This window comes from Hyperoodon ampullatus (genome assembly GCF_949752795.1).
Source record: "Hyperoodon ampullatus genome assembly, chromosome: 18".
NCBI lineage: Eukaryota > Metazoa > Chordata > Mammalia > Artiodactyla > Ziphiidae > Hyperoodon > Hyperoodon ampullatus.
This window is the reverse complement of record NC_136931.1, coordinates 49,573,548-49,597,701: the sequence shown is the minus strand read 5'-3', so window position 1 is coordinate 49,597,701 and position 24,154 is coordinate 49,573,548. Positions and strand designations below refer to the sequence as shown.

Sequence of the window (24,154 nt, the reverse complement as noted above, 5' to 3'; positions counted from 1 at the left end):
ATGCCCTCACCAAACATGGCGGCCTTTTGTGCCCGCCCCCTTAGCTTCCTCCTGTTGGTTTACTCCAGCGAATCAGTAGCAATGGCGGCGGTGATACCGGCTTCTCGGAGGCTCCGCAGCTTGCTGACCTGGCGTGAGTCACCTCTTGACCTTTGGGAGTCCGTTGAGCTTTCGTGCTGTCATAGCGACAGTCGGACGGGGAGGCCTGTCCCGGGTCTCGCAGGGTCCGAGCCCCTTATTAAACTCAGGGATCCATGTGCCCCCATCCAAACGGCCTGTGTCTTACACTCGGGTCCCTGACGGCTCAGTGTTCCCAACCTGGAGTCAGTACCACGATCACGGGTCTGAAGTGGTCCTCATACTGAGGCCACTGATAAGTGCACCCTAATCTTAAAGTCTGTATTTCCCTAAACCAAGGCCTCTAACAGGCCTGTGTTCCCCAATCTAGTGTCACTGAGATGTGTGCCCTCTGCTCTTGAAGGTGCTGTGCCCCCAATCTGGGGTCATCAATGGCTCTTCCTTCCTTCATCTCCCCAGGATTGACAGCCCGCACCAACCTGGGTCTCAGCCTTAACCTTCATCCCATGAGTTCCTTTGCACAAGATGAGGCCTCCAAAGCAGCCCCCAAGGAAGCCCCAGGCCACAGCTATGAGTCCCTTCGGGTGACATCTGTCCAGAAACACATCCTGCATGTGCAGCTAAACCGGCCGGAGAAGAGAAACGCCATGAACAAGGCCTTCTGGAGGTCCGGCCTGCAGATTCTGGAGGCCTGCCTGCAGGAGGAGGCGGGGGCTAAGGGACTGGGCAGGGGTGGGCCGGAGGGCAGGGGATTCCCACGCCAGACACGGCCCTTCCCCCTTTCCCCCACAGCGAGATGGTGGTGTGCTTCAACAAGATTGCAGAAGATGCTGACTGTCGTGCTGTGGTGATCTCTGGCGCAGGAAAAATGTTCACTTCAGGTACCAGGGGCTCGCCACACCCACCCCTGCCAGTCTCCCCTGCTCCTGGGAATAGAGTAATGCTTCGTAATTAGTGTTTTAAGCAGCTTCTAACTTCCACTTTGATCATTTTCAAATACAGAAATTAGTCCATGGGACTTCCCTGGCGGTCCAGTGGTTAAGACTCCGTGCTTCCACTCCAGGAGGCATGGGTTCGTCCCTGGTTGGGGAACTAGGACCCTATATGCCGCACGGTGCAGCAAAAACAAAAGAAAAGAAATTAGTCCAACAGAACATGACAGGATCATCGGCTCTAAAGTCAGGGTTTTCATCCTGAACCTGTGGCCTTGATCAAGGTCTTTAATCACCCAGAATCTGTTTTTTTTTTTTTATGTCAGTAAAGCGTGTTGTAATAATTACACACTTTCTGGGAATTCCCTGGCAGTCCAGTGGTTAGGACTCAGCACTTTCACTGCAGGGGCCCGGGTTCAATCCCTGGTCGGGGAACTAAGATCCTGCAAGCTGCGAGTGGCGCGGCCAAAAAAAAAAAATTGCATGCTTTCATGCAATTAATTACTCAGCCCACATGAACTGATTTCCAGTTACATGTCTGTTAGATCTTTTGATTGTCCCACAGGTCTTTTCTTCAGGTTGGATAATTTCCATTGACCAGATTCATCAACTCCTTTGTCACTTCTGTTCTGCTGTTAAGCCCATCCAATGATTTTTAAAAATTTCAGATACAGGCATACCTCAGAGATATTGTGGGTTCAGTTCTAGACTACCACAATAAAGCGAATATAGCAATAAAGCAAGTCACACGAACTTTTTGGTTTCCCAGTGCATATAAAAGTTACATTTACACTATATTGTAGTCTATTAAGTGTGCAGTAGCATTATGTCTAAAAAAGAAAGTACATACCTTAATTAAAAGATAATTTATTGCTAAAAAATGCTAACCATTTGACAATGCAAGGTTGCCAGAAACCTTCAATGTGTAAGAAACACAGTATCTGTGGGACTTCCCTGGTGGTTCAGTGGTTAAGATTCCCTGCTTCCAATGCAGGGATGCACGGGGCATGTGTTCGATACCTGGTCAGGGAACTAAGATCCCACATGCTGTGTGGTGCAGCCAAGAAATCAAAAGAAAAAACAGTATCTGTGAAGCGCAGTAAAATGAGGTATACTTGTATTGTAGTTTGCAGTTCTCAAATTTCCATTTGGTTCTTTTTTATATTTTCCATTTCTCTGCTAAAGTTTCGTATCTTTTTGTTTGTCACAATCATATTTTTAAAAAAATATTTATTTGTTTATCTTTGGCTGCATCGGTTCTTAGTTGCTCACTCGGGATCTTCATTGCCGCGTGCGGGCTTCTCTTTACTTGTGGCCCGTGTGCTCAGTAGTTGTGGCGTGTGGGTTTAGTTGCCCCTCGGCATGTGGGATCTTAGTTCCCCAACCAGGGATCAAACGTGCGTCCCCTGCATTGAAAGGCAGATTCTTAACCACTGGACCACCAGGGATGTCCCACAACCATATTTTTCTTTGCATCACTGACCGTAGTTACAATGGCTATTTTAAAATCCTTGTCTCCTAATTCCAACATCTGGGTCGCCTTGGCGTCAATCTCTGTTTCTTATCTTTTCTCTTGAAAAAAAATGGGTCTCATTTTCCTGTTTCTTTGTTTTCGGAGTAAGGTTAGATTGTATCCTGGATATTGGACTATGGGAGAAAATGATGTGGAAATTCAGGATCCTATTACAAAATTCCAGAGTGTTGAGTTTCCTGTTTTAGCAGCTAAGTTGGAGTCAGTGTTTAAATCTCTTTGCTGGGCTGTCTGCCTGCTTCATGGGTCAACAAGAGATTTGGGCAGAGCTTATACACAGAACCTGGGGCTCCCCTCTCTGGATCTCTGCTTTCTGGAATTTCCCCCCCTCACTTTCTATCAGCTGAGGTCACCCTGGGCTCTGTTTGTCCTTTGGTTCTTCAAGTACAACTTCAACCTGCCCTCAGGTTAACTTTTTTAAAAACAGGTAACTCGGCCAGTCACTTTTTCCAGAGTCTGCCTGGTGCCTTCAGGTAATTGGATCTTGTCCAACAAGGGCACATAGTTGGCACCTGTAGGAGGGTCCATACCAGAAGTGGAGGGTCACATACACTGATTTCTGCACAGGGCCCAGCCTAGTGCTGGAGTCCCAGTGGTGACTGAGGCAGCCCCAGGCCCTGCCCTCATGGAGTTCCCAATTCAGTGGGGAAGACAGACAGTAAACAATGTATTTCTTTCTTTTTTTTTTTTAATTTGCTTTAAAATATTTTATTGGAATCCTCTTGATAAGACCAAGTAAAGGCCACCTAAATGATTTTGGCCCCCAAATTTCTAGGCAGTCCCCTCTCCCCACCCCAGGAGGTTGACAGCTGCTCACACAGGTTAAGGCAGGAAAGATGTGAAGTTCCAAGGGTCTGTCCAACACCAGGTAGAGGACACCCTTTGTGTCAGCAAAATTCACAGTACCCAGGTAGAAGGTGCGCTGCTGTGAATGAAGTGGCAGGAACCATTACCGGGGCATCCCAGCTACCCCAACAGCACTTCTTCAAGAGGAGAATTCCAAACCTTAGGCCTTCAGTCACCAGGCTAGCCCTGAATCTCTGTGAAGGAACACTGCCCTGGCTGGGCTTCCAAAAGCTCTCCTGCTTTATTCAAGAATAACACAACAGTGGACGTCTTAAACGCCCTCGAGGCGCTCAGGAGCCTCCTTCAAGAATCAGGGGCCTGGGAAGAAACCAATGAGTCAGCAGAAGCCAGGGCGACTTCGGGTCAGTTCCAAGCAGCGGCATCACAGAGACATCAGACACTCTAGTCTGTAATGATGGTTCATCCTGCTCAGACCATGTATTTCTGTTTCGTCTGTTAACATCTCCGCATGTCGTGTCCGTTGTTTTCTTTCTACAACTCTCTCTGTTCTCCTTCATTCCTTTGTTCATCCATTCAACATTCCAGTGCCAGCCCCCTTCCTGGGTGCCGCGGACCTCAAAACAGAAAGCAGCCCCGGGCTTCCCTGGTGGCGCAGTGGTTGAGAGTCCGCCTGCCGATGCAGGGGACACGGGTTCGTGCCCCGGTCCGGGAAGATCCCACATGCTGCGGGGCGGCTGGGCCCGTGAGCCATGGCCACTGAGCCTGCATGTCCGGAGCCTGTGCTCCGCAACGGGAGAGGCCACAACAGTGAGAGGCCCGCATACCGCCAAAAAAAAAATAAAAAATAAAAAAAAATAAAAGTAAGCAGCCCCTGTTTCTGAGCCCTTTCCCTCATGGAGTGCAGGATGAGGGTTCATGTGTAGCCAGCCTTTCCAGGCCTGGGGTCCTCATCTTTCAGCTCACAGCTGATTGTGGCCATCTCGTCCCATTTTCGATCTGAAGGCCAGAAAGAAGAAACCCAACTTAATTAGCAGTTTCAATGATAGAATGAAACTACTAATCTAAAAAAAAAGAAAAAAAGAACTAGCCCACACTTATTTACATTTGCGGAGTGTCTCTGAGCGCCTTACACGTATTAATTCTCACCATGACCCCATGAGACAGGCTCAGTCCCCATCCCCATTTGATAGGTGAGGAAACTGAGACTCAGAGAGAGGAAGAAACTTGCCCAGTTCTCACTGCTGGGATTTTTGAACATGGGCTGCCTTGCTGCAGAATCCTTGCTCTTCACGGCTAAGTGACTATGGCCCAGGTGTCTGACAGACTGGTTCAAAGTATGCCGAGCCGGAGGAGCCCGCCACCTCCCACCCCTGCCAGCTGCACACACCTTCACCTCTCTGTGGTCCCATCTGAAGAAAAGGGAGATGCTATGAGCCCCCACCTCATCAGGTTGCCGTGAGGATGAAACGAGTTGATAGGCACAGAACATTAATTCATGTGGAACTTTTATTAATGTAGCTGCTATTTTTTTTAAAAAAAATAAATTTATTTATTTTTGGCTGCGTTGGGTCTTCGTTGCTGCGCGCTGGCTTTCTCTAGTTGCGACGAGCGGGGGCTACTCTTCGTTGCGGTGCGCGGGCTTCTCGTTGCGGTGGCTTCTCTTGTTGCAGAGAACAGTCTCTAGGCGCGCGGGCTTCAGTAGTTGTGGCACGCAGGCTCGGTAGTTGCGGCTCGCGGGCTCTAGAGTGCAGGCTCAGTAGTTATGGCACACGGGCTTAGTTGCTCCACGGCATGTGGGATCTTCCCGGACCAGGGCTCGAACCTGTGTCCCCTGCATTGGCAGGCAGGTTCTTAACCACTGCGCCACCAGGGATGTCCCCGTAGCTGTTATTATTGATGATTATAAATAACTTAATTGTGATGATGAAGGAGATCTGAAACATTTAGAGGTTCCCAGGGAACGAGATAGGGGACCTCTCTGGAATGACTTCTGACTCTGGAGGGGGACACCTTGTACCGTGGTCTGGGGTCCTTTATTCCAAGGGGTTGCAGACACCCGCGTCTGCAGATCCAGATAGGGTGGATAAACCAGCAAAACCAGCAGGAGGAGGTGTGGCCAGGTGCCAAGCTGGGCTTGTTCTGGGGGTAAGCGTGGCTCCCACTGAGTCCTACAAGCTGTGCAGGCCTAGTGGGAAGCTGGCAGATGCCTGCAGGCTGATGCAGGCAGTTCTGGCCTCAGCTGAGGCGGAGTATATAATAATAGTAACTTGTGATGCCATTACGTGCCAGGCAATGCTCAAAGCGCCTCTGGGCTCTGTCGCTTGAATCCTTGCAGCCCCATCAGCTCTCAGGAGGATTTTAGGCTCATCTTACAGAGCAGAAACCCAAGACCCAAAGGATGGAGTGACCTGGCCAGGGTCACACAGAGGAGCTCTGTCTTACCCATATTTAACTTGCACAAATTCAGCCCTGCCCTGAGTCAACACTCCTCTGTTCTCGTTCATTTAAATAAGCTGTGCAGGCAACAGAGCCTCAGAGAGTCAGGGGTGTGGCTGAAGGTGGGAGTGATTTTTCAGGTTTGTCAAATAGCGTTGTTCAGAGGACAGGCAAAAGGATGAGAGTGGTTCACCTCGGGAAGAAGAAAATTCTGCTCAGAACCACCCTGTAGCTCCACCTCACTCAGAGTCAAAGCCAAAGTCCTCCTCTTGGCCCACAAGGCCCCACAGAGTCTGCCTCTGTCACCTCTCTGACGCTGGCTCTTCCTAATCTCCCCCTTGCTCACTCCACTACGCTGGCCTCAGTGGTCCTCACACAGGCACTGGGGGCATTCCTACCGCAGGGCCTTTGCACTGGCTGTTCCTGACATGTAGAACTCTCTTATCCCAGATATCCCTACAGCTGTGGTCCTTCAGATCTTTATTCATATGTCGCTTTTTCAGTTAAGAGGGTCCCTGACCACCCTAATTAATACTGCAAGAGCCCTCACTGTGCATGTGCATGCACGCACACACACACACACACACACACACACACACTCCATTCTACTTCCCTCCTTTAATTTTCTTTTAGTACTTGTTGCCACCTGACAAAATGTATCTTCTTACCTGTTTGTTTCCCATAGAAGGGCAGCTCCATGGGGGCAGAGATTGTTGTCTGTATTGTTCACTTATTGAGCACCTGCTGCGTGCTAGGCCCTGGTAGGCACTGGGGATACAGTGGTGGGCAAAAAGCCAAACTCCTTGGGGGTGGGGAGGTGGGGAAGACAAACTCCTCCGCTCATGGAGCTCACATCCTAGAAAGGGAGACAGGCACTAAACGAGATAAGCATACAATTATGTGCTAACAAGAAGGCAGTGCGGGCGACATGGCCAAGAAAGGAGGTGAAGGGTGACAAGCTGCTATTTCGCCACGTGGCCAGAGGGGGCCTCTCTGAGGAGGTGACCTTTGAACTGTGGCCTGATCGCTGGGGAAGGGCTGTTCTGGGCAGAGGGAGGGGCAGGCACGGAGGCCCTGGGAAGCGAATGTGTTGTTGGGACGGCTGATGGAGGCTGTGTGCCCAGTGGCATAGGTTGGAAATGATGCTTGTGCAGGGCTGGTAGGGCCTTGGCAAAAGACCTGGCATTTCATTCTAAGTAAGAGGGATGGGGGGCGTCGGGGAGAAGAGAGGGCCCTGAGGTGATCACAAGTGCCCTCTGGCCGCGTGTGGGGAACAGACTGTGGAGGCAGCTCAGTGGAGGAAAGGTCAGACTTGGGATTGTCTTAAAGTTGGAGCCACAAAAATTTCTCCATTTCCGAGCTTCCTGTCTCAGGAAACATTACCACCTTTGACGCAGTTGCTCGTGCCCAAAACCTTGACCTCCAGGCCATCTGGCATCACAGTGAAAAGCATGGCCCCTGGAGCCAGCTGCATAGTTCTGGGTTTGAAATCGCAGTTCCACTGTTCACAAGCCAGTGTGACCTTGGGCATGTGATTTAAACTCCCCGTGCCTCAGTTTCTCCCCCAGGAAAATGGAGGTAGTAATAGGACCTACCTCAGAGGGTCCTTGTGAGGCTGAAGTGAGCAAAGACTCGATATACGTTAGCTTGCCTTGACTTCACACCCCAAAGGCAGTCCCTGCTGTGTGAGCTGCTGTCTCCACTGTGGTGGTTTGCGTGGCCTCTGAACTCTAGCCAGGGCAATGGGTTGGGCCTGCGCGGCTAGGTGAGCCTCCCCAGATCTCCCCACCAGGTATCGACTTCGTGGACATGGCTTCAGGCCTCCTTCAGCCTGCAGGAGACGACGTGGCCCGCATCAGCTGGCACCTCCATAGCCTCCTCAGCAGATACCAAGAGACCTTCAGCGTCATCGAGAAGGTGACTCTGGGAGGCTAGCAGGGCATCCCCCCTGCCTGCCGCTCCTGGACCAGCCTTGACCCTGCCCCTCCTGTCCCCTTCCAGTGCCCTAAGCCGGTGATTGGTGCCATCCATGGGGCCTGCATTGGTGCAGGTGAGTCTGCAGCCACCCACCCAGATCTGTTGCTAGTTAGACTTTGGCCCAAGGTGCAACCCCACAGTCTGGGGGTGGGGTTGGAGCAGTCCTGTGGTTGTTTAGTGTCCTTGGCCTCTACTTCCCAGGAGTGGATCTTATCACCGCCTGTGACATCCGGTACTGTACCCAGGACGCTTCCTTCCAGGTGAAGGTGAGCCATCCTCCCGAGCTTCTGCTTCCTTGGGCCCTGCTTAGAGCTGGAAAATGAGTGGCAGAGACAGGTCAGAGCAGGGGTAGAGCAGGAACAGAGCAAGCTAAGGGGGTGAGAGTGAGTCTAGATGGCTTCGTGGAAGAGTTAGTTAGAAGTGAACCTTAAAAAGTAACCCTCGGGGGCTTCCCTGGTGGCGCAGTGGTTGAGAGTCTGCCTGCCGATGCGGGGGACATGGGTTCGTGCCCCGGTCCGGGAAGATCCCACATGCCGCAGAGCGGCTGGGCCCGTGAGCCATGGCCGCTGAGCGTACGTGTCCAGAGCCTGTGCTCCGCAACGGGAGAGGCCACAGCAGTGAGAGGCGTGCGTACGCAAAAAAAAAAAAAAAAAAAAAATTAACCCTTGGGACTTCCCTGGTGTTCCAATGGTTAAGACTCCACGCTTCCAAGGCAGGGGGCGCCTGTTTGATCCCTGGTCAGGGAACTAAGATCCCACGTGCCACAGGAGCAAAAAAAAAAAAAAAAGAAAGAAAGAAAAGTAACACTTGGCCAGGGAGGAAGTCATGGGTAGGTCATGCAGTCAGTGTGAGGTCAGGAGTGAGTAAAGTTGTCAGGGAGCGGTTGAGGCTGGGGGCGCTGCTGGCATCAGTGCTGGAGGGGGCGGGAGGCACGATGGAGCTCATGGATGGAGGGGGGCAGGGCAGGGATGAGCAAGGCTTCCTTCTGGAGATAGATGCAGCTGACCTCAAAGAATTGGGAGGGCAGAGGAATTGGAAGGTGGGCTGTATTCTAGACCGAAGGAACCTACATGGGCAAAAGTATGTGGATGGGAATGAAACGGGGTGTTTGGAATGGGAGTCTCTGAGGTGGGGGTGGGGTGGGACCTCTGCAGTAAATGCAGAATTTCATTGGCACTGAGGTTGCATGGGGGACAGTAGTGGGCAGAAACCAAGCACGGACAGGATTGCTCCCCCCAGGAGGTGGACCTAGGTTTGGCAGCGGATGTGGGAACCCTGCAGCGACTGCCCAGAGTCATCGGAAACCAGAGGTGGGTGAGAGGAGCCTGGGGAAGGGGACGGCAGGACATCTAGACCTGGGATGACTGCCTCCCCCGACATGCTCTGCCCTCTTGCAGCCTGGTCAACGAGCTGGCCTTCACTGCCCGCAAGATGATGGCTGACGAGGCCCTTGACAGTGGGCTGGTCAGGTAGGGGCTGAGGCCTGTGCTGGATAAGAGCTCAGGGGCAGCCAGACCTGGGTGGGGCTCTCTGGATCCCCGTGTACCTTAACTCATGGATTCCTAGTGGCCTCCTCTCTCTGGGTGGTCTGGAGTCTACTGCCCTGCTCTGATTGGTCCATTTCACTGTGGTATCTTCCGTTTTCTACTGTGATTGGCCACTTCTTCATCCATGAGAGGGAGAGGAGAGCTCTTCTCAGACCGCTGACTCCAAATGCCCTTCATCCTCAGCCGGGTCTTCCCAGACAAGGAGGTCATGCTTGATGCGGCCTTCGCCCTGGCAGCCGAGATTTCCAGCAAGAGCCCCGTGGCGGTGCAGAGCACCAAGATCAACCTGCTCTATTCCCGCGACCATTCGGTGACAGACAGCCTCAACTTCATGGTGAGACTCTCCGTCCGACCAATCGCATCCCTTCTCTGATCCCAGAGCAGCCAATCAGAGCACAGCGGCCCCTTGCAGGCCGTGTCCTCTGATTGGTGCGCTGCTATCTCCCATTTTTCATTGGTCCAATTAAAATCTTCCCGTATCCTTTCCATTCCCCGCCGCCGTCTTTATCCAGAAATCCTGGAACATGAGCATGCTGCAGACAGAGGACGTCGTAAAGTCTCTCCAGGCCTTAATGGAGAAGAAGGAACTGAAGACCATCACCTTCTCCAAGCTCTGAGAGGCCCTTCGTCCCAGGTCCTGGCCCAGGGTCTAGCGTTGTCCCGTCTCATGCCTGCGCTTCCTCATTCACAGAGAGGGAGGATTAGTGAAGATGGTCCCCCTCGCTGTCTTCTTGGCCAGTCTCCCTGTTCATAACTTTATGACACAGCTTTACTCATGCCTTGTCTTTGCCCCACGAACAATAAAGCAATATAAAGAACCCGGTGTCCTTATTGGAAAGAGAGGCGAGGCAGAAAGGGGGTTAACATGATGATCCTGGGGGCTCCAAGGGCCACACTTGTGCTGAAAGTTGGGGATAGAGATATGACCAATGGGCATGGGAGCCATGCAGGTGATGACCATTCAGAGTGGCAGTGGGCAGGCCAGGGCTGGTAGCAAGTCATGTGAAAGGCCACAGATGGTCTTCCTGCCTGCTCCAGGCTTGAGGGCGGCATTTCCCCTGCCTGGCCCCCACTCACTGCACAGCATAGTAGGTTCCGGTGCTGGAGTCTGGCTAGGGTTCTGCTGCTACCCAGTCTTGGGCCAACTGCCTCACTTCTCTAAGCTCTGAGTTCTCTTTTCCATATGTAATCCCAACCTCCTGGAGAATCCCTGGCGGTCCAGTGGTTAGGGCTTTCACCGCAGTGGCCCGGGTTCAATCCCCTGTGGGGGAACGAAGATCCCACAAGCTGCGTGGCGTGGCCAAAAAAATAAAAAATAAACCAACGTCCTGGATTTATGTTTGGAATGAGGGCAAGAGACCAAGCATTAATTTACAAGGTATTATTTTCCTTTTTTTCTTTTTTTTTTGGCCGCGCCGTGCGGCTTGTGGGAGGCTTGTGGGATCTTAGTTCCCCCGACCAAGGATGGAGCCCAGCGCCACGGCAGTGAAAGCATGGAGTCCTAACCACTGGACCACCGGGGAAGTCCCCAAGCATTAATTTAGTGTCTCCTATATGCCACGTCCTGTTATGAATATTTATTAACTTAGTAATTCCTTTCAAGGACCCTATGAGGTTAATACTATTAATATTCCCTATTTAACAGATGGGCAAATGGGCAAATTGAGGTTAAAGCACTGACACAAGATCAAACAGCGAAGAAGTGGCAGAGGAAGGAGTTTAACCCAGCACCTCAGGCTCCAGAAGTCAGTGATCTAAACCACTACATATACAATATAACGTACATACTAGAGGCATGCAGCAATCAATTTAGGTCCTTGAACAGTTCCTGGGAGTATCAAGAGTGCCCAGTTCCTCCTTGCTTTTTCACTTGTTTCCATTGCCCATCTGTCCTGGGCCACTCCTTTTAGCCTTACCCTGCCCAACCCTCCTGGCCTTACCCTCCCTCTGACAACAAGGGGTCAGCCAGGTTTTTATGGGCTCTGATAAGGCCCTTGAAGGGCCAAAGTTCGCCAGCACTTCCTCTTTGCAGAAGAGCCTAGAGGAGGCGGTCCTGAGCTGAGTACCTCAGGCCTGGCCCAGAAGATCTGGGTTCCGGCTGGTTACCAGTGAGGCTGGTAAGAGAAGGGAGACTGGGGGTGCCCTAGAAGATGTGTGCCTAGGATGCCCAGAAGAGGGACCCCGTGGACCCTGCCCTGCCAGCCACTCCCTTATCCTCAGGTATAAGAGCCACCCACCAGCTGCTATCTGCCGCCATTTCCTACTCCTGCAGCTCTTCTCACCGTAGAAGCCACCAGCCCAGCCTCTCAAGATGGCCTTTTTTCCTGCACCAGGCTACCAGCCTACCTACAACCCGGTGAGATACCCTAGTCCCCGGCTTAGCTCCACCCTGACCTCCACGCACCAATTTACCCTCACCCTGATCCTCAGAGGCACCCACCCGGCCATTGTGGGTCTGATTTACCCAGTACTGACCCTAGGGCTTGACTTACTCCCACCCTGATAGACTATTTACATCCATCTCCAGCTCTCAACCCTCTTCATCTTCACGCTGATCCCTCACCCCTTGGTTTCCTCTCCCTTGCTTAAGGGAGGGGGGCTGGAGGGGCTTCTGACTGAGTAGTAAGGGCTGCAATAGGCAGATGGCCTTTGAGGCCCCTCACCTGGCCCCTTCTGCAGACGCTGCCCTACCACAGGCCCATCCCAGGCAATCTCAGAGTTGGAATGTCCATTTACATCCAAGGAGTGGCTAGCGAGCATATGAAGAGGTAAGACCCTCCCCCATGCCAGGCTAGGCTGGGAGGGGGCTACAAACAGGGGGCTTCCAGCCCAGGTGCAGGAGACCTATTTCCCTTCCTCCCCGCCGCTGAGAAGAGGGCTCTATGCCACTGCACCTGATGGCCAAAGAACAGCTCTGGTCTGGGGAGTCCAGGGCTTGGTGATCAGATCAGGCGGGGGGCTGGGAGGTGTTAGGGAGGTTCACCATGACAGGTGGCCCCAGAGTTGGGACACTGGATTGGAATTGATGGGTATGACAGCATGAATTAAATCACAGGCTCAGAGCTGGTCCACCTGAGTTCATGTCCCAGCTCTGTCACTTACCAACCGTGTGACTGGGAAAGCTCTGTGTGCTTTAGTTTGTCATCTGTAGAATGGGTTTTGAGGATTCAATATGTAAAACATATAGAGTCGTATATTCAGCACTACAATAACTCTTAGCTTTTTGTTTTCTTTAATTTTTTAGATTTATTTTTGGCTGCGCTGGGTCTTCATTCCATGCGGGCTTTCTTTAGTTGAGGCGAGTGGTGGTGGGAGGGCTACTCTTTGTTGTGGTGCGCGGGCTTCTCACTGCGGTGGCTTCTCTTGTTGTGGAGCACAGGCTCTAGGTTTGTGGGCTTCAGTAGTTGTGGTGCATGGGCTTTGTTGCTCCGCGGCATGTGGGATCTTCCCGGACCAGGGTTCAAACCTGTGTCCTCTGCATTAGCAGGCAGATTCTTAACCACTGCGCCACCAGGGAAGTCCACTTAGCTTTTTTTTTTTTTTTTTTTTGCGGAACTCGGGCTTCTCACTGCTGTGGCCTCTCCCGTTGCAGAGGACAGGCTCCGGACGCACAGGCTCAGCGGCCATGGCTCACGGGCCCAGCTGCTCCGCGGCATGTGGGATCTTCCCAGACCGGGGCACGAACCCGTGTCCCCTGCATCGGCAGGCGGACTCTCAACCACTGCGCCACCAGGGAAGCCCCACTTAGCTTTTTTTATGGTTTTAAAATTGTGATGATAAAAAAAAAATGGTGGGCTTCCCTGGTGGCGCAGTGGTTGAGAGTCCGCCTGCCGATGCAGGGGACATGGGTTTGTGTCCCGGTCCGGGAAGATCCCACATGCCGCGGAGCGGCTGGGCCCATGAGCCATGGCTGCTGAGCCTGCACGTCTGGAGCCTGTGCTCCGCAACGGGAGAGGTCACAACAGTGAGAGGCCCACGTACAGCAAAAAAAAAAAAAAAAAAAAAATGGTGATGATAATTGAATGATGTCATAGGACTGTTGTTTCTTTGTTCATTGTTTCTGTGTCCACCGAGTACCCACTCTGTGCCTAGGTGCTGGGGACAGAGCATTCAACAGGGCAAAGATCCCTGTCCTCGTGGAGCTGACATCCTAGTAGAGGAGACAGATAAAAAATAAATAAGTCAGATATACAATAAGTCAGATGGCAATAAATGCTATGGAGACAAATGAGGAGGGAAGGGAGATGGGGAGCAGATGTGGGGTAGGGGTTGTGTGGCATTGTCCCTTTAAATAAGGTGGCCAGGGAAAGGTTCCTGGGAAGGGAATTTTTCAGCAAAGACCTGAAGGAGGTGAGGGAGGGAGCCTGGGGTGTATCTGAGGGAAGAGCATTCCAAGCAGAAAGAACAGCCAGTGCAAAGGTCCTGAGGCAGGTGTGTACATGCCCCCTTGGAATAATTTGGGGGATGATGGTGTGAAGGGAGCTGTGGAAGGTGCTCCGATTTGGGTTTTCACAGGGTCCCTCTGGCTGCATGTGGGGAATGGCCTTCAGGAGCCAGGGCGGGGGCAGAGAGACCTGAGCCGATAGAGACTGGGCTGGGGTAAACGCAGGAGTCCCAGTAGCAGTCTTATTTGAAGCTGGGTCAGGGAAGGGGGTCTCATAAGGAAAGGGAGTGAGCAAAGGGGTAGCGGTGGGAATCTGCCCCTTGGAGTGCAGGGGCACGATCTCCGCCTCCAGTCTTGGGTAGTCGTGCGCTGGCGTGGGCGGCCAGGGGAACAGCCCTTCGTGTCCCACCAGGTTCTTCGTGAACTTCGAGGTGGGGCAGCGCCCAGAGGCAGACGTCGCCTTCCACTTCAATCCCCGCTTTGACGGCTGGGATAAGGTGGTCTTAAACACGAGGCAGAACGGCAGCTGGGGCAAGGAGGAGAAGAAAAGGAGCATGCCCTTCAGCAGGGGCGCCGCCTTCGAGCTGGTGTTCATGGTCTTGGCCGAGCACTACAAGGTCGGAGCCTCGAGGGCGGGGCCTCCCCTCCCCACCCCTCCCTCCCTCCCTCCCTCCCTCCCTGCCTTTCTGCCTTCCCCTGATCCCTCCCTCTCTCCCTTTCTTTCTTCGTTTTTCCTCTCTCCCTTCCCCCTCCCTCCTCCCTTCCTACCTCACTTTTCTTTTCTTTTCTTTTCCTCCTCTCCTGCCTCTCTTTTTCTCATTCCCATTCCTCCACCTCGGAGAGCCTTCTAACGTGTTTCACGCATAACATCTTGCTCCCGTGTTCTTGCGAGGTATGTATGTTGGCCCTTTCTTATCAGGAAGTCTAAACACACACAGAAGCACAGAGTCCTGGGAAGCCCTCCTCTCCTTGGCCAGCACCGAGAGCTGTCCACTCCAGGTTCCTCTGCTCGTATCTCTACCTCCCACTTCCCCTCCGGTTATTTAGAAGCAAATCCCAGCTATCATATAATTTCATTCATAAATATGAATGGAGTTCTCTCCATCCCCTGCCTGCCACTCCCCATAAATGACACACATCAGACACCCTGTGCACATCTGTCCCAGCCTGACCCATGGGAGAAGTCTTCTGGGAGGATAACCTACCTGGACGTTATCTGCCCTCATATGGACACCAGATATCTAACCTCATCACCAAGGTTAACATCAGGGCTTGAGCTCGGACAGACACGGGTTCAAGTCTGGGCTTTGCCTCTCCCCAGCATGTGACCTTGAACTGGTCACTCTACCACCTGGAACCTCTGCTTTCTTGAACAACAGGGACAGTGTTTTGTCCTCCCTCACGGAGCTGTTGAGCCAATCGTCATGTTGATGCCAGCAGGTAAAGCGCTTAGCATGTAGGAAGCTCTCAGTCCTGGGGAGCTGGGTCTCGGCTGTGCCCATTGCTTAGCACTATAAATAGAACCGTGATGGCTTACAGTACTCTTGAGAGGTGATGACAAGGCAAGGCTCTACATGGGATTTCCACAGTGCCTTTGACATGCCTTCCCAACAGTCCCAGAGCGAGATCCCATTTTACAGATGCAGAAACAAAGACTCAGAGAAGTGACTGACTTACCTAAGCTCACACAGCCAAGACACGTCAGAGCTGGACCTGACACCCAATCATTTGGTACCAAAACCAGGACTCCAATTCAGTTATCTCCCAATCTCCATCCTCAGGCTAAATTCTCTATTCTCTTCCACCCACCAATCTGTGAACTGACTTTTGACCTCAGCTTGACCTCTGACCGGTGGACTCAAGATTCCTGACTCTGAGGCTATCCCAGCTCACCCTCAAAACTTGTGACCCCAAGTTAAAAATCTCCCTGTTTCCTGTTTCCTGTTTTCTACCCTCCAGGGTCAGAGGTGCCACCTCTGACCTGACCCCTGCCCTCCAGGTGGTGGTAAATGGGAATCCCTTCTATGAGTTTGGGCACCGGATCCCACTACAGATGGTCACCCACCTGCATGTGGATGGCGACCTGCAGCTTCAATCAATCAACCTCATCGGAGGCCAGCCCACCCCAAACCAGGTGTGTGGTGTGTCCCCCTCTTGTTTGCTTGCTTTCTTCCTTAATTCATCCCTACATTCACTTATATCCTGAGCACTCGCTCTGTGCCAGAACCTTTGCCAGGTGATGCCACAGACCCAGCGGCAACCAAGACAGTCTACTGGGAAGACAGATGTGTCACCAGATAGTAGTGGCCACAAGTCGTCAGTGCAGGGGTGGGGCACATACAGGAGGTTTGGAGAGTCTTTTTTTTTTAAGGTATTTGCACCATTTTCTACACCATCATTTTATTTTATTTTATTTTATTTTATTATTTTGGCTGTGCCACGTGACTTGCAGGATCCTACTTCCCCGACCAGGGATTGAACCCTGGCCCTTGGCAATGAAAGCGCAGAGTCCCAACCACTGGATGGCCAGGGAAGTCCCTGGAAAGTCTTAGGAAAGGCTTTCTGGAGGAGAAGTAGGTGTGTAAGCTGAGTCAGAAAGTGAAGATAGGGAGGGACAAAAACCACAGGAGTAGCAAACATGTTTCTGAGAAGTTGCCTGACGTCATCAGTCAGCTGGGAAATTCACTGCCAATCGCAGGGAGCTACCACTACACACCCGCCAGAAGGGCTATAACGGGAAAGGCACATCATACCCATGGCTGGTGAGGCTGTGGACTGGCCGAGACTACCATACCTCGGGAAATAACTGGGCAGCATCTACGGAAGCTGAACAGACACACACCGGTGACCATGAAACCCCACTATCAGGTCCACGGTGAACAACTGGCCAAGACACAAGCACTAGAACCCCACAGCAACACTCCTTGGAGAAGCCCAAACTTCAGAACCCTGGCATGTCCTTCAGCTGAGGGCTCTACCCTTCCCAACCTGTAAGTCCCCCAGCCCCTCCAAGGGGAAAGTACTCTGATGATCATCAGCCCCATTCTACAGATGTGGGAACTGAGGCACGGAGTGCTTCAGTAACTTGCCCAAGGTCATGGAGCTTGTAAGCAGCAGAGGCACGGATCAAACCACTCCTCTGCCTCCCTGATGAGGAAACGCTGGGAATGTCTTCATCCCTAAGGTGGCCTTGGGCCTATGGGTGTTCATTTTACTCTTGTGCTTCATCAGTGTGTTTTATTTTATTATTTATTTACTTACTTACTTATGGCCGCACTGCATGGCTTGCGGAATCTTAGTTCCCTGACCAGGGATCAAACCCCGGGCCCCCACAATGAGAGTGCCAAGTCCTAACCACTGGACCGCCAGGGAGTTCCCTCATCAATGTATTTTTTTTTTTTTTTTTTTTTTTTTTTTGCTATATGCGGGCCTCTCAGTGTTGTGGCCTCTCCTGTTGTGGAGCACGGGCTCTGGACGCGCAGGCTCAGCGGCCATGGCTCACGGGCCCAGCCGCTCCACGGCATGTGGGATCTTCCCAGACCAGGGCACGAACCCGTGTCCCCTGCATCGGCAGGCGGACTCCCAACCACTGCGCCACCAGGGAAGCCCTCATCAATGTATTTTAAAAAGAAAAACAACATGGGAATTCCCTGGCGGTCCAGTGGTTAGGACTCCTCACTTTCACTGCCGAGGGCCCGGGTTCAATCCCTGATCAGGGAACTAAGATCCTGCAAAACGCTCAACACAGCCAGAATAAAAAGAAAAACAACGATGAAGCAATTTTTAAAGGACCTTCAGGATAGTTGGCTTAAAACGGAAGTCGAGGCAGAAATGAGTGCATCAGAAACAGAGAGAAAGAGTGAATAAAAATTGTTGGGTGGGGAAAGGAACCACTGGTGAGAAGGTGAGGACGAGAGAGAGGAACAGAGACAGAGACAGCGAGTAAGAGAGGCTGAGAAACAGAGTCACACACAGACTGAAAGAGCTGAGACAGACAAGGGAGAGACACGAACTTGGCTGGTTAAAGCACCCCTAGTTGCCCCAGGGGTGCGCATGTAGAGGGAGGGGCAAATCATGGTTGGAGATGAGGTGAGCAGGGTGCTGTGTGGGCCTGGGGGTGTGTAATGAGGGTGCACACTTTATCGTGTGGCTCCTGGATTGAGTGGGAGGAGAGGAGCGGATGAGGGTCCTGGGTCAGCAGGAAGCCAGGACAGAGGTGGGTACAAAAACAGAATTTACCAGCCTTGTCCTAAAGGAGTGGGCTGAGGTTCGCTGTGCACTGGATATGCCTAAACACGGCGAGTTCCTCTCCATGAATGAGCCATCTGAGTGCTACCCTTTGACCCCGAGTTCCCTTGGATGGTGGTGGTAGGCTACCCTGGGGCGGGCATCCTTGACACCCTCCAGGCCCTAGTTTAGGGTCCCCCTCATTGCCTCCTTCTCCTTCTGTGCCCACAGATACCCATGCCTAATCCGGCGTACCCAGTAAGTACCTGCTGGTGGGTGATGGACTTCCCCTTGAGGTGGGGTTCAGTGGCTGAGGAGGCCCTAGGGCAGCCAAAGGACCCCCAGCCTCTCTCCATTCATGCCTTCCGTCCATCTGTGTAGGGTCCTGGGCAGTGCTACCAAGTGCTAAGTAACCTCCCTGTAAGTGGGAGGGTTGTGTGGCCATTCGGGGGTGGGTGGCAAGAATTGGAGGGTGGTCAGAGAGACTGGATCCCCAGTTGTACTAATCCAGCACCTAGAGCTACGCCTGCATGTAGTAGGTGGGCCTAATATTTGCCGAATATTATAGAATAACTCTTCCTCGCTTCACAGACCATGGAGGGACCCCCAACCTTCAACCCGGTAAGGTCTCTGGTGGGAGTTTAGGGTTCTGTGGTGGGCAGTTTGTGGGCAAGCAGGAACTGGTGGTGGGTCGGGGGTCCTGAGCCATGGGGAGCCCTGAGAAGGTAGGAAATAGAGTGGGCAGAGGGTGTTTGGGGCGGGAGGTGGGTGGGGAGAGGGTGGAGTTGGTGGTCAGAGGGGGTGGAGGTTGGGGGTTTGGGACATTTCCCAGGACAAGTGAGAGCCCCTCTCTGAAAACTTGTCCCGCCTCTGGCTTCTGGGGACCTGAGAGATGATGGGACACCATGTTCTCTTCCCACAGCCTGTGCCATTTAATGGGAGACTGCAAGGGGGGCTTACAGCCCGAAGAACCATTATTGTCAAGGGCTACATACCCCCCACAGCCAAGAGGTACGGAATCCAGATTGAGGTGTGAATCCTTGGTCCTCCTCATCCCTCAGTCCTAGGAGTCTGAGCCCTCAGCCTCCTCCTCCACTGGAGACCTGGGAATCCAGTCCCCAGTCCCCTCCTTCCTTGGGGAGCAAAGCGCTCCCCCACCTCCCCCCCACCCATCTCACTCCTACCTTTCTCTCTGCCCCCAGCTTTGTCATCAACTTCAAGGTGGGATCCTCAGGGGACCTGGCTCTGCACATTAACCCCCGGCTGAATGAGGGCACCGTGGTCCGGAACAGCTTTCTGAATGGATTGTGGGGAGCCGAGGAAAGGAAGGTCCCCTACAACCCGTTTGATCCTGGACAGTTCTTTGATGTGAGTCTGGGGTCTCTTTCCCTGCTTCCCTCCAACGCCTCTGTCCTGGCTCTGGCCTCATGCCCGCCCCTCTCTCTGCAGCTGTCCATTCGCTGTGGCATGGATCGCTTCAAGGTGTATGCCAACGGCCAGCACCTCTTTGACTTCTCCCATCGCCTTTCGGCCTTCCAGAGGGTGGACATGGTGGAGATTCAGGGTGATGTCACCTTGTCCTATGTCCAGATCTGATCTATATCTGGGGCCATAACCCTTGGGGACACAGAGGAAGATCCTGTAGGACTCCTTTCTAAGCCCCTAATAAAATGCCCAAGGGTGTCTTGTGAGTGTACACGACCCTGTTCGCCTCCCTCACTGTTCCTTCCTTCTTGGTTCAATCAAGCACTGTCCATTCAGCCATCCAATCATCTGTCCATCCATCCTCTCGTCATAATAAATCTAGGGCTTTATGTGTATGAACCCATTCACTCCTCACAATGCCAGGAGGTAGGTACTATTATTATTTTCCATCTGTAAATGATGAGGAGACAGGCAAAGAAAGATAAAGCTGTTGCCCAAGGTCACAGAGTCCATAAATGGCAGAACCAGGATCCAAATCGAGGTGGTCTGGCTGCCAAGGCTACGTGCTCAACCACTATACAGCCTGTTGTCCCATCCACCCTGCATCCATCCAACCAAAAGTCCATATACCCATTCAACATCCAACCATCTAGACACTCACCAATCCATCTATCCGTCTGTTTGTCCAGCCATCTTTTCATCCATCCCTTCATCCATCCACCCATCCATTCATCCCTCCATCCATCTATCTCATCATCCATCAATCTTTCCAAACATTCATCCGAGCATATGTTCATCCATCCATCTAAACATTCAACAATCCATCCACTCTACCTCTCCACTTTAGCTGTTTGTTCATCCATTCATCATCCAGCCATTCACCCATCCATCTGACCATCCATCCATTCAAACATCTAACTACTTATTTATTAGTCCATATGTCTATTCACTCAGCCATCCTTACATCCAAATTTCATTCATCCTTTCATCTCTTCACTCCCTCCTTCATTTGTCCATGCAGTTCTCTGCCTTCCAGCACATCCATCCATCCATCCATTTGTCCATTTTTTATCTATCCAGTCATCCATTCTTCTCTTCATGATCTATTCCTCCATCCATTTCCAATTATTTATCCTATATTTATCTCTTCATCTGTCCACTAACCATGTGTCATTCATTCAAACATCCTTTTATCATCATCTTTGTGTTGAGTTAATAATATGTTCATTTACTTACACTTTCATGCATCCATTTATTCACTCTTATTCATTCACTCACTCGCTTGTTCACATATCCAGTCATTTGTCACTGTCTATTCAATTACTCATTCAGTTTATTGTCTCATTCATTCACCTGGTCTTGTTCTTAAACAGTCCTACGTTGCAATCCCCTGGGGAGCTTTTAAAAAATATTGATACCTGACCCCAACCCAGACCATCATTAGGTTAAACCACAAAAATGCCATTTTTGTAGGTTAAAAGTGGTTAAATATCAATAATTTCGTATGTTCTAGCCTAGTAAATCTGTAGTGGGTCCTGGGCATCAATATTTTCGTTGAGTTCTCCAAAAGATTCTATGGATTTGTCAAACATTGATCAAAGATGTTCTGGGGGCCCTCAGACCCTGGATGGATGCTGAGGAGGTCAGGAAGGGAGGAGAGCTGACCTGGGCAGCCTCCAGTCTGAGGCAGTCTTCTCCTTCTTCTGGGCTCCCTCCTCCCTTACTGAACACTCACTGCCCAGGGATGGCTGTCAGGAGATACATCAGTCACGAGCCTAGAGGAGCACAGGCAGAGGGTCCCCCAAAGAGCTGGAGAGGCCATGTTTAGTTTTCTATCACTGCTGTAATATGTTTGAAGAAATAATGGCTGAAAACTTACCCAATTTTATGAAAAACCTTAGTTTCTAGATCCGAGAAGCTCAATGAACTTCAAGTAGGATAAATGCAAAGAGATCCATACCGAGACCCATCATAGTTAAGCTGCTGGAAGAAAAAAAAAAAAAAAGACAAAGAGAAAAATTTGAAAGCTATAAATGAAAAACAACTCATCATGTACAGGGGAAAGCAGTACGATTCACAGCTAAATTTTCATAGAAACAATGAAGGCCAGAAGGCAGTTGAATGATTTATTCAAAGTACTAAACAAAAGAAAACTGTCAGTAATTCTGTACTCAACAAAACTATATTTAAAAACTGAAGGCAAATGTTAAGAAGAAAAAAAAACAACAAAAAACTGAAGGCAAAAGAAAGATACTCTGAGATAGACAAAAACTGAGAATTCATTGCTAGCAGACCTCCCTGTAGGGAATACTAAAGGAAGTCCTTCACAATGAAAGAAAATGACATCAAATCCACAGGAAGAAATAAAGAATCCTAAAAATTATGAACATGTGGATAAATATTTTTCAAAATTATATAAATAAAATTTCTTTTATTTTTTCTTCTATTTTCTTTAAAAATGTGATTGTAGAAGTGAAAATTATAACACTATATTGTAGAGTGTATAACATATATGAATGTGATATATATAACAACAATAGCACAAAATAAGGTGAGAGGGCTTCCCTGTTGGCGCATTGGTTGAGAGTCCGCCTGCCGATGCAGGGGACAGGGGTTCGTGCCCCGGTCTGGGAGGATCCCACATGCCGTGGAGCGGCTGGGCCTGTGAGCTGTGGCTGCTGAGCCTGCGTGTCCGGAGCCTGTGCTCCGCAACGGGAAAGGCCACAACAGTGAGAGGCCCGCGTACCGCAAAAAAAAAAAAAGGTGGGAAATGGAGATATATTGGAGCAATGCTGCTATATTTTACTGGAATTAAATCTGTATTAACATAAAGTTGACTGTGATCATTTACAATGTATACTGTCATCCCTAGAGTGACAATTTAAAAACCAGCTTTCAAAATATACAGTTAAAAAAAAAAACAGAGGAATTTAAATGGTATACTAAAAATTGTTCAACACAAAGCCAGGTAGTGAAGGACTAACAGAGTAAAAACAAATAGCAAAATGGCAGCCATGAAGCCAACTGTATCAATCACGACATCAAGTGTGAATGAAATAAACATTCCAACCAAATGTCAGAGATCGGGGCTTCCCTGGTGGCGAAGTAGTTAAGAATCCGCCTGCCAATGCAGGGGACACGGGTTCGAGCCCTGGTCCGGGAAGATCCCATGTGCCACGGAGCAACTAAGCCTGTGTGCCACAACTACTGAGCCTGTGCTCTAGAGCCCGCGAGCCACAACTACTGAAGCCCACACACCTAGAGGCTGTGCCCCACAACAAGAGAAGCCACTGCAGTGAGAAGCCGGAGCACCGCAACTAAAGAAAGCCCATGCACAGCAACAAAGACCCAACGCAGCCAAAAAAAAAAAAAAAAAAAAAAGAAAAGAACTTAAAAAAAATAAAGTCAGAGATCGTCCGTGGTGGTCAGCTTCCAAACTGGCCTCCAATGATATTCAAACCCTTGTGTGAACCCCTCCCAAATGGTACCAGGGGTGACTACATTTCATCAAGAGAATATGGCAGAACTGAGAGTATGTCACTTCTCAAACGGGGATATAAGAGACACTACAGCTTCTGTCTTGGCTTGCTCTCCTGCTCTCTCATTTCTCAATGACTCCCCCAGGAGGAGTCAGTAACTTCTTGAACAGTCCTATGTAAGTGTTCATGTGACAAGAAACTGAAAACTCCTGCCAACATCCATGTGTGTGAGCCCTCTTAGAAGAAGCTCCTCCAATCCCAGTCAAGCCTTTAGAGCAGAGGTTGCAAACGTTTTCTATAATGGTCACATAGTAAATATGTTAGGCATTGTGGGTGACCCAGTCTCTGTTGCAGCTCCCGAACTCCATGGGTGAGGCACAAAAGCGGCCAGTAGGCTATACATAAATGACAGAGCATGGCTGTGTCCCAATAAAACTTTATTTATGGACACTGAAATTTGAATTTCGCATCATTTGGAGTGTTAAGAAATGTTCTTCTTTTTTTCATTTTTTTCCAGCTATTTTAAAATGTGAAAACCATTCTTAGATTGTGAGCCTTACTAAAACAGGTAGTGGGTGGGTTTAACCAACAGACATAGTTTGCCAAAACTTCTTTTGGGTGCTAGCAACTTCACTTATAGTTTGACTGTAACTGCAGGAAAACTCAGCACCACAACCTAGTTAAGCCACTTCTAGGTTCCTAACTTCAGCAACTGTAAGACAGTAAGTATGTGTTATGTTATGATGTTACTGGGATAATTTGTTATGAAGCTACAGAGAATAATACATTTTCAGCCTGGATAAGAAAACAAGATCCAAGTATATGCTATCTACAAAAGACACACTTTAGATCTAAGACATAAATAAGTTGAAGCTAAAAGGATGAGAAAAGAAGTACCATGCAATCAGTAACCATAAGAGACTAGAAGGACAAAATTAGTATCAGACACAATAGATGTTAAAAGAAATTTTACTAGAGACAAAGGACGTTTCATCATGATAAAAGGGTCAATACATCAAATACACACATCAAACTATGCCCATATTTTGCTAAGTGACAAAAAAGAGGTGAGTAGGTGAAAGATGCTCAATTTTATGCAAGGAGGGGAAAAAATTGCATATACATGTGTTTAGAAGTGCAGAGAGTTTTGGAAAGATACACAAGAGTTAAAGACATGGGTAACAGAAGTTTGCTCTTACAAAGGAGGACTTTCATATACATATTTTATATATTGATAGTTTTTTTTATTTTGAAATGACTAACAGAAAGTTGTAAGTACAGTACAAAAATTTTTTCCCTACACTCATTTGAGACTAAGTTGCCAACATGCT

At 50.2% G+C, this 24,154-nt stretch overlaps 2 protein-coding genes across 3 annotated transcripts; both read left to right on the top strand.

The window, feature by feature from the left end:
- Nucleotides 1-10,113, top strand: ECH1 (enoyl-CoA hydratase 1; the record flags this gene model as incomplete). The annotated part of the gene is made up of 10 exons (XM_079723917.1): nucleotides 1-133; nucleotides 538-745; nucleotides 871-959; nucleotides 7,577-7,701; nucleotides 7,786-7,834; nucleotides 7,963-8,027; nucleotides 9,001-9,071; nucleotides 9,159-9,230; nucleotides 9,492-9,642; nucleotides 9,821-10,113. The coding sequence occupies 10 exons, from the start codon at nucleotides 1-3 to the stop codon at nucleotides 9,923-9,925; spliced, it is 1,068 nt and encodes a 355-aa protein (XP_079580043.1). The 3' UTR covers nucleotides 9,926-10,113.
- A 1,506-nt stretch (nucleotides 10,114-11,619) lies between these two features.
- On the top strand, nucleotides 11,620-19,515 carry LGALS4 (galectin 4; the record flags this gene model as incomplete). Of its 2 annotated transcripts, XM_079722920.1 has the most annotated exons (10): nucleotides 11,620-11,664; nucleotides 11,988-12,076; nucleotides 14,105-14,309; nucleotides 15,692-15,826; nucleotides 18,151-18,177; nucleotides 18,301-18,339; nucleotides 18,511-18,540; nucleotides 18,842-18,930; nucleotides 19,122-19,287; nucleotides 19,369-19,515. In XM_079722920.1, 10 exons carry the CDS (start codon nucleotides 11,620-11,622, stop codon nucleotides 19,513-19,515), a joined length of 972 nt encoding a protein of 323 aa, XP_079579046.1. The 2 variants fall into 2 exon arrangements, with proteins under 2 accessions (XP_079579046.1, XP_079579047.1); XM_079722921.1 differs by lacking the exon at nucleotides 18,151-18,177.
- Nucleotides 19,516-24,154: the final 4,639 nt, after the last annotated feature.